The sequence below is a fragment of the Glycine max genome, chromosome 1 (assembly GCF_000004515.6).
Source record: "Glycine max cultivar Williams 82 chromosome 1, Glycine_max_v4.0, whole genome shotgun sequence".
Taxonomy (NCBI): Eukaryota; Viridiplantae; Streptophyta; class Magnoliopsida; order Fabales; family Fabaceae; genus Glycine; species Glycine max.
The window spans coordinates 56277506-56294804 of NC_016088.4; the positions used below are offsets into that span (position 1 = coordinate 56277506).

Here is a 17299-nt window from a genome sequence, read left to right on the forward strand (position 1 = left end):
AAAAAATAATTTGAGAAATTAAATAAAAATGTAAATAAAAATAACACATAAGAAGATAAATAAAAAGTTTATAAAATATAAGAGATTTTTTTACTTTGGTTACATCATTTCTTCTCTATTCTCTTTTCAAATCAAAGACTTGGCTAACATAATATCATACATGTTTCCATCATCCTTAATATTAGAAATTATACATTCTCATAACTTATGTTCTCTAAAGGCACAAAGATAATAAAAAAAATAATTTAAAAAACTTATAGCATATGAATGAGATAAGGAAAAATTATTATTTTTTATTCTTTGTTAGTAAAATAATTAAGGAAAAAGTAAGTAAACAAAGAATAACCCGATTAAAAAGTCTATAAAATGTAAGTATTCTCCCCAGAACAGAAGGAGTTTTGTCCCACACGCCAAAGCAGAAGTTCTCTGGCAAAATTTCAAGTTTCAGTTTCTGAAAATAAGAAAAGAAATGGCAAAGTCCTTGTCAAGTCCTGTGGCAAACAAATCCAGCATGACAACAGAGGAAGTGATCGCCATGTTCCCATCACGCAAAGAAGAAAAAGAAAGCAGCAAATGTTTGGTGTATGCTTTGGTTGTCTTTGTAGCCATATTGTTCATTTGGCTTGTTTTTGCATCTATCGTGTTGCGGGTGGGAGATCCCCAGATTCAGTTGAAATCAGCCAGGTTGATGCACAATACTTATAATAATCATAGTGTTTCATCAAATTCTTCCTTTAAGGTGACCTTGCTAGCTCGCGTGTCCCTCACGAACCCAAACTTGTTCTGTCGCTTCTATTACGGGAACACTAGAGTGAGTGTGCTCTATGGGGCTTCCAGTGTTGGTGCATGGGAATTGGAAGGTGCGAGATTGGAGGGTAGAGAAACCAAAGAAATCGATTTCGTGGTTCACATGAGTTTCAGTACTAAGCTAGTGGTAGTAAAGAGAAATCTAACCAATGATACTACCCACTCTGACTCTGCAGGCATGCTGAAACTCAGAAGCTACGCAAAATTAAGTGGTACAGTGCACGTGCTGAACATGGTAAATAAGAAAAAGACCATAGAAGTGGCTTGTATTCTGAATCTCAACTTGACCTCATATTCCACACAACATTTCCAATGCTAATAGCAACTAGCAAGGTTGTTATTGTTCTTCGTTTTATCGTGTACTGTCAAATCATTAAAGAATATATGTTTCATAATGATCATACTATTCAGGGCTTTAATGATGAAATCATATTTATCAATGGTAGTAAAATAGTTTGCATTGGCAAATGGCAATCCATTACATTTCAATTTTATAGTCTGTGTTTCTAGTTGTACCGTGGAAAGAAAGGAATGCTGAGATTAAAAAAATTGAATTGAAAGGAAAGGAAAAAATATATATTTTTTGTTAATTTCTAAAATTAACATTTCTCTCTCTTGTGTTTATATTTTCTCTTTACTTCTATTTTCTTTGTTCCAATCCACATATGCCAAAGAAAATAACTAATCATCGACCTTTTGAGTACTATTCTGATATTGCTGTTAACTGGTGTTTCATAGTTCATTCAAGCAGCAGATTTTTATCTTGAGCGACTTACACTTTTACCAACTTAATTGCACATTACACATATTATTATATGTAAAAAATTCATATTATGGTTGAAAATAATAAAAAATAAGTATGCTTTTGACCCACACTTATTTTCATATGGTTCATATAACTTTGCTTTTTAACTTTTTCAATTTTATATATAACGTTATTATGTTAACTATCTTAAAATTATCAAATCTATTATTGCATGTATACTACTAGAATTATTATATGATTTTTCTGTGAATTTTTTCACATGTATTTCATACAATTTTTCCTACGGACTATTAATTATATGAACATTTTTTTTATAGATATAAAACTAGCGGGATATTTTCCCGCCAAATTGTATTTTTTTTTTTTGTTTATGGAATTTCATGGAAATTTCAGCATTATCCACATGAATTCACGGGTACATTTACTAATGGATTAGAGTTTCCTACAAAATTATAGTTTCTGAAAAAGCTTACTTTCAAAATAGAGATCTTAAAAAAAATTAACAACAATTACTTTACAACTAATTGAACTAAAATGTAAGACAAACTTACCCAAATACTGAAAAGCATGCATTATTGCTTAGTCCACAAGAAAGTTTGTGGGTTCTGTCCAATAAACGAGCGTGAAACGATTCAACACACCAGAATAAGTTAATCTTTTAACATAAAGAAGTTAAAAAGTAGAATAAAAAGATGAGTCGTTATGCAAATGTTAAAAGTTATTTTTTCAGCCAAGCACGTACAAAAGGGGATTTTTTTTTAATTGCTTCAGGTTTTATTTTATTTTTCTAGCAAAATGGAAAAAAAATATTTTTTATATATAAACATATATAGCCTCAGGGAAGTGTGTGTAAAATACATTTTATTTTCCAATACAAGGAAGTGTGTGTAAAATGTAAATCAACTTTTGTAAAATTGATTTTCAAGTAAAATAATTTATGTGCGGATGCTTTTATATTGAAAGTAAGTTTGGTATAAAATATGGTATAAATTTTTCAACTAAAGCTACATTTTATCACTTCAAATCAAATTAGAATTTTGAGACAAAATCAATTTTATCTAACATTAATAATACCAAATTTTTATATTTCTAAATCATGATGGTATGCAAGTCACAACTGGTCCAATCTAGTTAGACTTAATGGGGAGTGTTGGAGAACTATAAAAGTCCCACATCGGACCTATAGACCACTCTCCGTCTCATGCCGTCATAGCTCCCCTATCTTCTTCCAGCTTTGCAACGCTATTCAGGAGAGCTTTCAGAACTCTCCTTTTTTTTCCGATGTAACAAAAAAGTATTTTCATTGTGATTGTGTACCTAAGTTTGTTATAATTACTATTGTTGACATTCTGATTCTTATTTGTAATATGAAACTAAGTGTCATGATCAAAGATATTTAAGATTTTTTTACTTATATCACATAATAAGGAATTCCCTATACACATGATATAGAAACACATCTTTTTTAAGATAAATATTCAATTTAATCATTAAATTTGTTGACAGTTAAATTCTTAAAAAGATAAAAAATTAAAATTTTATTTTTGAATTTACAAAAAATTCAACAAATCCATTCTTTTTTAACCTAAAGCTAAATGAGGTTAGGAAAAAAGAAAGAGATTTATTTGTCATCATAAAAAATGCCTAGGCTAAAGCTAAATTGTCACTAATAAGTTTTGCTATATCAACACCTCCATTGCCGCAGCTGGGAGAGTGATCGCGTGCGGGTGGGTGTAGGGGAAATGGGGCAGGTGCGAGGGTTTTGATGCTGATGATGCCTCGCGCGCATTTGCGAGGGGATGAATTGCGGGATGCTAGGTTGCTTCAAAAAGTGAAAAACCTCTGCATCATGTCATTCGTTGCTTCTTCATTTGCTCCCATTCTCTTTCACCTTCAAATTCCGCTTCCAATCTGAATAATAATAAGAGCAAGAAATTAAGCTTAGTGGAGTGATAGAGTGAGTTATTATTGCAAAGTGACTATAATAGTTTAAACTAGAAAATGACTGTAAGTATCATGAAACAAAATCATAAGTCATAATTAAGTGTGAAGTCTTGTTGTTTAGGAATTGCAGCATTCTTATGGCCACCGGTAGCATTTTGTCAATTTGGAGCTTGGATTTTTTATTTTATTTTTTCTGAAACTACGGCAAGTGGAGCTGCGGCAGGAGAGAAAGAGAATAAAATAGGAAAAAAACAAAACTTATTCCGTGATAATTTAATTTCATTAAGTCAGCACCACACATAAATTAAAAAATAATAATAAAACAAATGAATGGATTCAAATCCCTCCATTTAATTTTATAATGGTTAATCATTTATTCATTAATTTTTAAATTCCAATAAATCCTCTTATCAATATTTAATGGATTAAAATTAATCCAAATCAATAATAAAAGAATTTGTGGGTAATATTTGATCAACATCGCTATGATTTTTTTCGATCCTAATTGGTTAGGGCAATTTTTTGGTAGAGATCGACATGGAATTTTTGGCCAATAATATTTTTTGTTTGATATTGACCGAGACTATTTTTTAGTTGACGTCAACTGAGACTATTTTTAGACATACGTCAGTTGATGATGTTTTTCAACTGACGTCAACCAGTGCTATGTTTCACACGACTTTGGTTAGAGCTATTTTTTGGCCGATGTCGTCCAGAGGTTTTTTGGCTAACTTCAGTTGATGATGTTTTTCAATCAACGTCGGTCAATGTTATAATTTGGGCGATGTCGGCTAGAGTTTTTTTGGCTGACTTTGGTTGATGATATTTTTCAACCAACGTCGATCAATGCTATTTTTTTCAAACGATGTTGGTTAGGATATTTTTGGCCGACTTTGTTCAAGACTATTTATTTGTCGATGTTGTCCAGAGTATTTTGGCTGACTTTAGCTAACGATGTTTCTTAGATGACATCGCCCGATGCTATTTTTCGAATGATGCCGCCTATGATTTTTTCGACCAACTTTGGTCAAGGATATTTTTTGGTCGATGTCTTTTAGAGTTTTTTCGGCCAACATCTTTCGATCGACATTGGTCGAGGCTATTTTTGGTCGACGCCAACTGGGGTTTTATTTCGGTAGATGTCTTCTAAGACCATTTTTTGGTCAACGTCAACTAGGGTTTTTGATTGACATCAGTCATGACTATTTTTTTTGCTAACATCGGCTAGGGTGTTTGGTCCACATTATTCTTGTTTTTTTGTTGATATCGGCTAGGTTTTTTTTTTCAGTCGATGTCGATTGAGGCTTTTTTACGGCTAACATCAACCAATGTTTATCCGATCAACAAAAGTTGGGGCTATTTTTTGGTCGATGTCAACTAAAAAATATCACTAACCAACATCGTCCAAAATGATCTAACAGACGTTGACGAAAAAATTGTCTCGTCTAACAATCGATTGGAAAATTCATAGCCGACGTCACTCAAAAAATAGCCTTGATAGATGTCAAACAAAAAAAACCCTAACTAGTATTGGCCAAAAAATAGTCATGGCTAATGTGTGCCAAAAATCATCGTCGGTCGATGTTGACAAAAAAGTAGTCATAGTTGACGTCAATTGTAAAACCCTAGTTAATGCCAACAACAAAAAAAACCTAGTCGACATCGACAAAAAAATAGCAATGATTGATGTCGGCCAAAAAATAATCTTAGTTGATGTCAACCAATAAAATCTTAATCAATGCCAGCAAAAGAAGTCTTAACTAATGTCAGCAATAAAACCTAGTCTTAACTTAAGGCATGATGGATTTGTTGCACTTTTCTCAAATTTAGGAACAAAATTTTAATATTTTATCTTTAAGAGATCTAACGGTTAGTGTCCAACAAATTAAATGACCAAAATGGATATTTATCATTTCCTTCATATATAAATTCACAATATAAAACAGAAACATATTTTTGATTTTATGCATCCACACTTCCGTAACAAAGTGGAAATTGTTGTGATAAATATGCAATAGAAATATGTTTCTATCAAGAATGTTTTTTATTTTTGTAAAAAAAGTTGAAATGTAAACTTAATAGAAACACGGTAAGTATAGCAAAGCCCATACCAAGTACGAAATGGAACAAATAGTCGAAAAAGCCGAATGGGTCAATAAACCTATTATTTAATCGTTAAATATAAATAGGTGTCATTCTGTTTGTCCCATGAACGATTATCATTTCGGCTGCTTTCAAACAAGTAATTTATATTCTGTAAAAAAAACAAATAATGTACGTATATATATATTCAAACAAATAATCTGATTTTTTTTTCCATCATTAGTTATTTCTCAATATCCTTAGTTTTATTTATTATGCACTTATATTTATATATATTTTGCAAAAAAATATTTTAAGTCTTGAATTTATTTTAACCTTTTTTTATATATATAATGGACTATGATTTTTATATATAGTATGCATAGTTGTTGGTTATAGAAATTTCTAACGTTGTTAAGACTTGATTTTGTCACAAAATGGGAAGATGTCTAACTGAAAAATTTTATGATTATATACATGGACAGGAAAATGACTGAAAAATTCAATAATATAAATTTAATATTGGAATAAACTATCAATTTCATCTCTAAAATGTTACTGTCTCCTAAATAGTCCTTAAAATAAGAAAATTATATAACTAATTCTCCATTACAAAAAAAAAAAAAAAGTAGTCCTTCAAGTATAAAAAACCTATCAATTCGGTTCTGGCATTAGTAAAATATACCAATTAAGGGACTAAACCAATAGATATTTAATAATTAAGGGATTATCTATATATTTATTTATTTTAGGGACTAGATAAGAGAGAAGACAATACTTGAGTAGTTGAGGGATTAATATGATGGTCTATTCTTTATTCTTATTATTATGTAAGAATGAAGAGTACTAGTGTTTGAATGAAAATTCTTTTCCTATTATATTAGAATATATATAATCGTAATGATTATAAAATATTAATATTATGTTTTGGCTCCTAATAAAAAAACTGCCGACTATGCCATCATCTGTCACTGTAGGTAAAATATAGGTGAAAACATTTAAAACGTTTCAAATTTGAATATTTCGTCTATAAATATGATTCACAAATCAGAATATGATGTTGTGGAGTTATTTGATTTATGATATCATCTCGTGAATTTTTTTTCCGACAAAATATCATCACGTGAAATAAGACTTAATTGTTATTGTCATAAATGACTGACGAAGAATATATTTATTATAAAAAAAATAGCTCAACTTAATTGATGCAGAATGAATCCATCTTATTCTATTTTCATGAAGAATTAATTGGACGATGATGAATCCCATCCTCCATACAGTGCATGTAATGTCGAAAACGTTCTTGCTCATAACAGGGAAACATTTTATAGCAGGTTTGAAGCGTAAGCACACAAGATCCAGGAAAATACAAGATGTGTTAAATCACGACCAGTTATGAATCCTAGAAGCGGGAGACACAAGCTATTTAACTGTCAAAGCGAGAAATTATACTTACATTTGTCCACATCTTTGCATTCGAAACTACCAAGTATCGAGTCATAGATTTATTGTAATCTTGTCCTGATTATATTATTAAGTTGTCTCCTTCTAAAACGAAAATGACGACAAATGACATATGCAAGCGGTGGGAAAGATTTTAAGGAACTGGGTTTTCTAGTGGGCCCTAGAAACCAACATGATGATCAACGTGTGTGGGCCCATTGGGCTGAGGATGGTGGATGGGGGTTCCATCCAACTTTTGGGAGGACGTGACAAGAGACCTTAGTAGGGGTTTGGGGTCCAAATGTAATACTAAGAGACAAATTGAATATACGACGCTATATCCCGACACACGAATCGGTTCGGTGCACCAAAATTAATAAAACAGACACAGTTTCGCCAATTCCGATACCCGCTAGCCATCAGACACATGTGATTGCAGAGCCAAAGACCCAAACCAGTATTCACAGCACAGATTAGAACATGGCTCCTTCTCACACACTCCCATGTAAAATTCCATATCCACCCTCCTCACCACACCATCTTTTCTCAGTCAAATACTACTCTTTTCCTCTCTTCCCCCAAAAGAAAATCTAACTTTCACTGCTCATGTCCCTCTCTTTCCCACTTCTCTGACCGCATTTCCCTTCTCTCGAGTAACTATGATGCTTCATATTATTAAAAGTTTCAAACTTTATGAAATCAACTGCAATAATTATTAGTTGAGCCAATTGCTTCTTCCCGCACCTTGACCGCTAGACCAGGTTTAAAATACCCAATTATATCGACACAAAACATTAGATTCGTGAATCAAATAAAAAAGGGAAATAAATCAAATAATGAATCAAGTCAATGGTATTTGATCTAAGTACCAACCAAAGCAAAGCACTTTGTACACAAGGATTAGATTTAGGGTGGTATTTGATCTAGCCTGGCTAGTAGCTACTACATTACATATAGATACAGAGAGATACGTCCAGGAGAAACAAGCACGGAAAAGCTCTGATTCTTCTTTGGCTTTATCGGAAAGAGCTTTACAGTTTACACTACCAAGGAAGAAAAAGAAAAAAAAAGAGTCACTAAGCTAAATGGATGACGAGCTTCATTCACTCATCTGAACTGAACAAATCATGCTGGCCCACGACTCTACTTTTTTACTATTTTTATCATCTTCTTTTTCACTTCATTGGAGTGTAAAATATAGTCTAATAGTAATAACATAAATTTTCCTTTTTACACACTGACACCGCCGGAAGGAAGCTTTCTATGCTGAAAGGCGCTTGTCTTTGGCTTCATTGATGCCTATCTCGTCCCATGGATGGCTCACAGAACGCGGCAGCTGAGAAGACTCACACTCTGTTTCAACAAGTACAAGTGCAAGTACACGCACAACATTAATTAACTATAATCATTAGATGACGAAAAAGAAAATAAAAAATGAGTTACTGCACTACCAGGTCTGGATGCATTGAAGGATCTCTTGCAGTGTAAAATGGCGCCTTGAATCCCATCCTGTTGCTGCAACAGCGAATCATCGCGTCGTTTCGAAGACACAAACACCGCCGGAGGAGCCGCCGCCGCCACCGCCGAAGATGCTGAACGGCTTTTCCCCAAATGCTTGCACACAACGCTAAGCCCTGCTGGTAGTTTTTGGCCTTGAGTACTACTCTTCACGTTTGTTTCGCCGCCACCAACACTAACACCTTCTGGTTCCGCCGTGGGCGGCGGAGGCGGTGCTTTTGCGGCGGGGTTTAAGCTGAGTTTTTCGCCGTAGCGGCGCGAGACTCTAATGTAGAGAGGCTTGACCATTTTCAAATACTTGTGCATTACTTCCTTGGAGAAGCGTTTCTCTTCGGAAGGTTTGTCCTCTGAGGTTTGCTTTTGGTTCTGGTTTTTATTGGCTTTGGAGCTGAAGAGAGAGACGATGGGGACCTCTTCGACTTTGAATTTGACGGTGAAGTGCTTCTTGTCTTTGTGGGCCTCTGGAATTGCGGAATCGGAACCGTTGTTGGAGTCTTTGTCGTTGGGCTTGGGCTTTTTGAGGCCCAACATGAAGACGCGGAATTTGGTGGCGGATTTTAAGAGGGAGGCGGTGAACTGAGGCTTGGAGTTAGGTTCGGAAGGGTCCACGTGCACCAGCTTTCCCTTGAAGAACAGATCGTCCGAAGGAGACAGCGGCGAGAGGTTCGGATCACTACGGTCGTTGCTCGAAGGGGAGAGAGTGAACTTAAACTCTCTCTCGCCGTCGGATTCTTCGATGTTAATATCTTCATCTTCTTCTTCTTGGGTGTGGTTCGCGTTTGGATTTTCATGAGCGTCTTCGTCGGGGACGGTGAACTCTAAGTCGAAGAAGGGGCCGTCGTCGTCGTCGTCGCTTTCGGTTGCATTTTCGTTTTCGACGGCGGTGAGGATGGTGGTGGTGGTGGCGGTGCGTGAAGAGGGAGTGTCGGAGGAAGGTGGGTGTCCGAGAGCACCGCCGCCTCTCCAGTATTTGAGCAAGGTGAAAGCTTCCATGGTTGGGAGAGCCAGTATACACAAGTGGGCACAGAGAGAGAGAGATTTGGATGATTTTGTTTTTGCTTAATGGAGTTTGCAATAGTGATGGGGAGTGGCAGAGGAAACAGAGAGAAAGAGAGGGGGAAGTGGTTTCCTTTGCTTTTATTTATTAAATTTTGTCAGATTGCTCAGTTGCAGGGTAGTCATGTGACCTCAGTCAGATAAATACGAAGGGAAGAGAGAGTAAATTTTGTAGGAAAAATAGTGTGTTCTGAACGCGGGGGTGGGGTAGTATTGTATACTATTCATTATCCGCATCCATTCAATATTTCATTTTATAATGTAGTAACAGTAAGTAGTATACTTCCTCTGTGTGTGTATATATATATATGAAATTAAAGTGAGCTTGTTTTGTGGTATTTCATTATTTATTACTTGTCTTACGGGTGGCCTAAATAGAATGTAGGCTTAATTACTAATAGAGATGATAACTGGTAGAATTTAGGTAGGAGTTTATAGTATTTGTTTTTAAACATGCACATATATTAATTTTAATTTTGATTTTTGTATCTATTGGATATTTATATATTTGTGATTTGTATTTTTCTTATGTATATGATCAATAATAGTAAATTAATAAAAAAAATTAATTAAAGCAATTACTATAATTATAATAAAAATGTATTTTTAAATAACCTAAATATAATATTAAAAGCATACACACATAATTATAAAAACAAGTAAATATAATATTAATTCATCCAAATTTAAGTGATAGAAAAATTATAAAAATAATTACCCAACCTAACCATTATTAAAGTTAATATTTTGGTCGCTTAAAAAAACTCTAATTAAAAATTTTCATTCTCTAATAATAATCATTCAACATAAGAATTTATGATTTTTTTTTCACTCTTTGACAGTGATGCTATTTGAAAGTAGAGATTAGAGTACTATAGTACTCATATCAGTGTAAATTTATAGGTATATACTCATCTCGTATCTAGTTCTAATATTGTAAGTAATTATTTATTCAATTTTTAAATATTTTTGTAAGTACTTGTAAGTGTTTGTAAGTGTAGATACACTTTGTCATTCTTAATTATAAGTAGTTTTTGTGAATCCTTAATTACTAATCTAGTCCTTAATTTTTAAAATGCTTTAACTAGATCTTTTAATTGTTAAAATTATATTAATTAAATTCTTTTGTAAGTTTAATGTTAACAAGGTTAAGTTGAATACATCTTACATGTATTATTTGACATGACCATTTTAATTGAGAGTGATACAAGATAATTTCATTACTCAAATTAATAAATATGACAAAAATGACTTAGGGTTAATTTGTTTAAACTTATTTTTTAAAATAAGTGTTTTTTAAATAAATTAGGTTGATTTATGATTTTTTTATATATTTATCTAAATTTATTTTACTTAAAACAAGCATTTTTATATTTTTTTATGAAGCTAAACTTCTTAAAAATTTATTATTTAATTTTAAACAAATCCACCCTTAATTGGTATATTTTTAATAATTGAAGAATCTAATTGGAGCATTTTAAAATTTAAAGACCATATTAATGCATTTTAAATAATTTATAAACTGAATTAATAATAGTATAAAGGAATTAAAAGAAAAAATAAGATTAAAATAAAATTAATATTAACTATTTTTATGTAATTACACAATTAAAATTCATTTTTTTTATTAATGTTAAGATATGTTTGATATAAAATAATAAGATGGTTGTGAAAATGAAAAGAGATGAAATTAATTTTTTATATACTCTCATTCTATGCTGCCCATGTACACGCCGCTCCATGAGGGTCCGGACTCGACTCAGATTGTACTGTACGATGCTCTGTCTTTTTCCCCAAAACATTGCCTTTCTGTGTTTCCTGTTTTTTTTTTTGTTTGACCTTTTTATCCAAAATGTCAAATACGGAAATTTATATTTTTTAAAAAAATTATAAAAATTTGGTTTGCCATAAAAAAATTATAATCATTTCATATTAATAAAAAATTATAATCATTCATAACTTAACAAGTTATAAAAAATTAAACTAGTCATAAGATAACAAAGAAATTTAAGGTAAACCATTGCATATAAAAAATAAGTTTTATTAACTAATCTATTTTAGTGATTTTCGTATATGCTTAATAGAAAGTAATATTTTTAAATCTCTTGAATATAATACAAATTTATATTTATTTAATTTAATATATTTTTATTCACAGCCTTAAGAAGATTACTAAAATAATGTTTCAAAAGAACATTAGAATAACTCAAATTGAGATCTTTCCGACGAGTTGAAGTCCCTTGTGAGTTGTGAGTAGTAATATTATTTATGGTAATAATTTACGAAAGATGCTACGTAGCTGTTGAACCAAGAAACTGAAATTTAAAATTGGACGAAAGGTGGGCCACTCGTATATTAAAGACAAATGGATAACTCACGTGCCGTGCTCACTCATGGGTGAGCCCTATTATAGTATTTTAACCAAACTAGAACATTAAAAAAATAAATTAATACTAGTCCTAGTTATAAATTTTTTCACTCGTAGTCTCTATATTTAAATATCTCCTTAAATTTTTTCTCTTATAGTCTCTATACTTAAACATCTCTTTCTATTCCAAACACCTTATTTTTATCTCTTTTAGTGTTCGCAGTAAGAACAAAAATGATATGTGTAGTCACTAAAACGGATTAACAATTATATGTATAGGAATTAAAAGATGTAGTTTTCAAGTAAAAAAATTGAAAGAGATTATTTTATAATTATACGATTAAATAAATAACTAAACCTTACAAAAATTATTGCCTTTAAAAAAGACTTTCAAAAAAATTAATCAACCAGAATATATATAGTATTGAAGTTTATGTTGGAAATTAAGGATCTTGTTTTAATTTCTTCGATCTTTAACTTTTGTGGTTTTACATGAGGCATAATTTCACACGTAGCCATGTATATTGTTAGGTGGAGTTAGTCTTTATGTAAAATTGCATTTGATTTCACGTGACACAATAGAGTCTCAACCCATACTTTCCTCCATTTCCAGCATACAGGGAAGAAAAATTAGGACTTCCATCATAATACCTTATAAATCATTCTACTAAACACTGTTATGTTGTGGAAATCTCAGCTCTCTTTAGATACACCAATTCTTCCTTTAGTCGTCTCTCTGTTAATATAATTTTGTAAGGAATTCAAGTATGGAAAAATATGTTAAAATCGATGTTATAGGATTCCAAGTTTTAGGAGTCGGATATATATAGCGAAAATGAATTTGAGAGGATTGACATTCTTTTTTCAAGTTTGAGTTGATATGAAGGAGTCCAAGTCTAGGAAATATAAGGACATAGGGTTAACTGCAAAAAAAAAAAAAAAAATAATAAACACCGAGATTGTTTGCTTGAAAAGAAAAATAGTTCTTTTACAGACAGTGATATATAACTTTTTAATTTTAAATTTATTTTCGGTTACTGTATATTTTTTTATTAGACCTAGTGTGTATAATAGTGAACATTGAAGATCAAGAACAATGCCTATAAGGTCCAGATTATGAGACATAAAGGTTGATATTCAAGATCAAAGATGCATGTATTATTTATTTTTCTATTTATTTCATGCATTATTTTACTCTCCTTTATTTTGATAAAAAAAATATAGTCAAATCTTAGAATTACAAATTTAGAATCCAAATAAAGATAATTTCCTTTCCTAGATTGTCAATCAAGAATTTTAAATATTAATAAGTTTTAAACATAAACCCCATATTAGTAATTACCCGTTATCCTACAATTCTTTGTGGTTCAGTTTTTTTTTTCCTATTTGCATCTAATGCTTTTTTCCTCTTTGCTTTTAACATTAATAAATGCATTTATTGTTTTTAATTCTTTAAATGAAAAAAAAAACCAAATATCAAATTTAACTCAAGCTGTAGTGTTGGACTGTTGGTTCATGAAATGAAGAAAGAAAGAAAGAACGTAGGAATATTATGCGAGGTGGGCGTCAGAGAATTGTTGATATGGGAATGCGACCAAATATTTATTCTTATAATTTATCAAAGTTGAAATTACTTTGTAAGAAAAAATATACAGCAAGGAAAACTAAGCGCTTAATAATTAGATACATATGAGTAAACTTAATCTTTCGGGAACATTTTTTTTATTCATTCGAAAAATAACAAAACAACTCAACCTAAGTTATCCCGGAAGAATCGGGGTTTACTTGAGGAGAACAAACATCCCAAACAATGTTTGGTACGAGAGAAATAAGAAAAATAATAAAGTAATTTATTTTGAAACTAAAAACCAATTGTTTTTCCACTAAAAATCACATTGTTGATCGATGAAGCACACCATGCGTGAGCAAGTGCCGATCAGCAAGGAATTATTTTTTAAGTGGGCCGGAACTCGTTACTTTTTAATATTTTATCTAATACATCTCTACCAAATAATCTCATTTTTTCCTCTCATAATTTCTCTTTTCTTTTTATCAAATAGAGATGTTTTCAACACTGATATGATAAATACAAAAAAAAAATCAATAAGGCGAGTCTATATTTAATAACATGTGGAAACAAAAGTCTTCTAAAAATAATTGTATCTTCACTTGTAATTGTATAATGTTTAAATTAATGTAGTTCTCATTTAATAGGGCTCCTCATTTTCTTGCTAATGCTGGGTATTTCACTTTATTTCTCATCTATATTCACATATTTTCGTTTACTTTTTGGCTTAAAAAAAAACAATTTGCTTTATTTTCCTTTTTCCTATTTTTATTCACCATATTTTTCATTTATTTCTTTCCTTCCTACCAAATACACTTTTTATTTTTTATTTTTTTGGATATTCAATTAAGTACAGATTTACGAGAAAGGCAGAATTCTAGGTAACAATTTACACTGATTATGCATATGTTGTATTTAAGTTGATAACATGACTAAAAACATGTATAATACAAAGTCTCCTAGCTAGCTTAGCAGCATGTTACAAGTGACCTTAAGTTAAAAAAAAAAAAAACTTATCTGGACAGGTTATTTTCAAAGCACCAGTTTAGTCAAAAAGTCCATGAAACCTATGCTTTTCTATATATTATTCTAACTTATTAAAGTTATCAGATAAAAAATCACCAAAAAGTAGCTGCCATCGCAACATCATAATTAATTCATGCTTTGACATTTTATTCCTGTTTCAACACATCTACTCTATATCTGGGGTCGGCCAAGGTGGTTTCATGTGAATTTCGGTTTGATTCACTACCAACTACCGTTTGATCTATGGACCATCTACTCTATATTTTCATTTTAGTCTAACCATTTTTTTATAGCTTATTTGGCATGTTAATGATATTAATTTGAAGTGAAAAAGGATCTCAAAATGGGTATAACCAATAATGCCACTCCGACAAAGGAAAACCAAAACTAAGAAAAGGTTCAATGCAACTTGAGCCTAGCTGAAATAATTACCAATTATTAATTAGAGTTATTGCATGGGGATCTGTTTAAAGTCTCGGGATTGCATTAATCTCTTTCTATTAAGTTGAATAAATTATGAATGTTAGGAAGATGTTGATGTTAAAATTGCTCATGAAGAATATAGGGCATTGCTGCGTTGATTATTCACACTCACACGCATTCACACTTGGGTTATTCCATGAATAATTAATTTGTTGGGAGAAATTCAAAAGATTGATATTTCAAAAGGAAAAACTCTCGTGTTATTTAGGGAAGAGTCCTTATAAATTAACATTTATTTAAATATATTTTTAATGCAGGTCAAATGAGCAAAGATTTCATATATTTCAGTTTTTATAACAAAATTATTTGGTTTTTATTTTAAAAAAGTTAAAATTATTAATTTGGTCCCTACTCATCCTAATGGATACTTAGGAGTAACTGTAATATCATGCCAACATGAGATTTTCTTTATTTTTTTATTATAAAAATCTACATTAGAAAATAAGTGTTAAAAATACTACTAATAATTTCATATTTCGACGGAATGGAAATCAAAGTAAAATGTTATATGGAGATCAAAATCAAAATTTGTTCATATTAGAGAGACAAAAAAAACAATGATATCAAAATTTAAAGAGATGAAAAACAGAGAAAAAAATTATAGTGGGATTAAAATTAAAATTTGTCCATTTGATATAAACTAAAAAAAAATGTACTTTGTTGGCAATTAATTGTTGATTTTAGATCAAAATCTAGATGAAAATTAAGCAAAGAAAAAACTTTAGAGATTTTAAGGTCCCGATTGTTGTTTGTTGGCAGATTAATTTACATGCGTTGAAGATCTTGCTGGTAAACATAAAAATTCTGCAACATAATGCACGATCTCTGAACTGGACCCTGCACACGCACGTACGCAACATGCTCAAGCGTAAATGAAAACAAATATTTATCACAATTCACATCAGTTGACAGTTAGTTGTATATATAGATGGGTTGAACTTGTTAGCTTTTCAGTGTTGCAGTTTGATGGTTAAGTTGGTGGACTCATTTACAGAGGACTTTGTTTATAAATAGAGCTGGAACAACCCATATATGCAAGTGATTCACGTAGTTTGAGTTTAAATTCAAAGTCTAATTCAATTCAGTAGACTTAGTTTTTATTTTATCAATAGACAATCAATTAATACTAATGTATAAAACACACAATAAATAGAATAAAAATTAATTAATAGTATTAATTAATTAGATCTCATTTCAGTACGTATTAAACTCTTACGAATATATTAAATTAAAAATAACAATCTAAAACAATGAATGTATATAAGTGTAACTACTAAATTACTTGTAGATTTATGCACTTTTTTTTTATAACCCAATTCGCATTCCAAGGACTTTCATGCTCAACTCATAAGAAAATGATGACGGTAATCCCAATCTTTGGTATCTTTCTGGTCCACTAAGTTTCTTTTCGTATATAAAGTTTTCTGACTCGTCATTTTTTTTCTCCTTTTCCTCAATCTTCGCTATTGTCTTTTGTTTTTCATCATGGTTATGTACACCAATTAATTAACATAATATATGAAAATGTATTTTTATTGTGAAAAATAAGAATTATAAACATAAAGTATCAGATATTATATTTCAATAATTAGAATTAAAATAAATGTTTTAATTAATCATCTAATAATTATTAATTAATTTTAATCACACCTAGTCGTATAATCTAAATTTATGATTTTTACTTTTTATAAGAAATCATCGCCCGTGTTTATATGTCCGACCAATTCAGTGTTCACAGTGTCAACTAACTAGTGATTTTGGAAGACAACTCCAGAGTGCTAGTCGATCTATTAATTATATTTTGGTGTGCATAAAGAAATTCATTAAAAGAAAAACTCTAACTAACGATCAGTACATATATTTTTCCCAACGTGTAATAAGTAGTAGTATACAAGGATTGAGATGTGTCATGAGGCAAAAATATCAAAGGTTTCTTTTACAAATTATTTATTTAAATGAATTTGTTTTGAAATTATTTTTGTTGAGCTTATGGTCGTGTGTGACAGATCATCACTTTCTAACCCATGCAACTTGTCACCATTTTGGAGAATATGTTTAATGGAGAAGCGCCTTGTAATATAAAAAAAGACCTACAAAATAAATAATTTCAAAACAGATCTATTTAAATAAATAATTTGTAAAATGAGTCATACAGTATTTTAGCCTCTGCCATGCACGTTTCAATTTCAAAATAAGGAAAACTGAGCTTGTTCGTCCTCAAGCTCCTTTTTCTCTTCAC

At 31.0% G+C, this 17299-nt stretch overlaps 2 protein-coding genes across 2 annotated transcripts; one reads left to right on the forward strand and one right to left on the reverse strand.

Moving 5' to 3' along the window:
* Positions 1-469: 469 nt before the first annotated feature.
* Positions 470-1126, forward strand: LOC102668526 (late embryogenesis abundant protein At1g64065). Its single transcript, XM_006574246.1, has one exon. It carries the CDS (start codon positions 470-472, stop codon positions 1124-1126), a length of 657 nt encoding a protein of 218 aa, XP_006574309.1.
* Positions 1127-7876: 6750 nt separating this feature from the next.
* On the reverse strand, positions 7877-9885 carry LOC100807473 (probable membrane-associated kinase regulator 2). The gene is made up of 2 exons (XM_003517441.5): positions 8494-9885; positions 7877-8395 (listed from the first exon to the last, which is right to left on the reverse strand). The coding sequence occupies exons 1-2, from the start codon at positions 9551-9553 to the stop codon at positions 8304-8306; spliced, it is 1152 nt and encodes a 383-aa protein (XP_003517489.1). The 5' UTR covers positions 9554-9885; the 3' UTR covers positions 7877-8303.
* Between the last annotated feature and the right edge of the window lie 7414 nt (positions 9886-17299).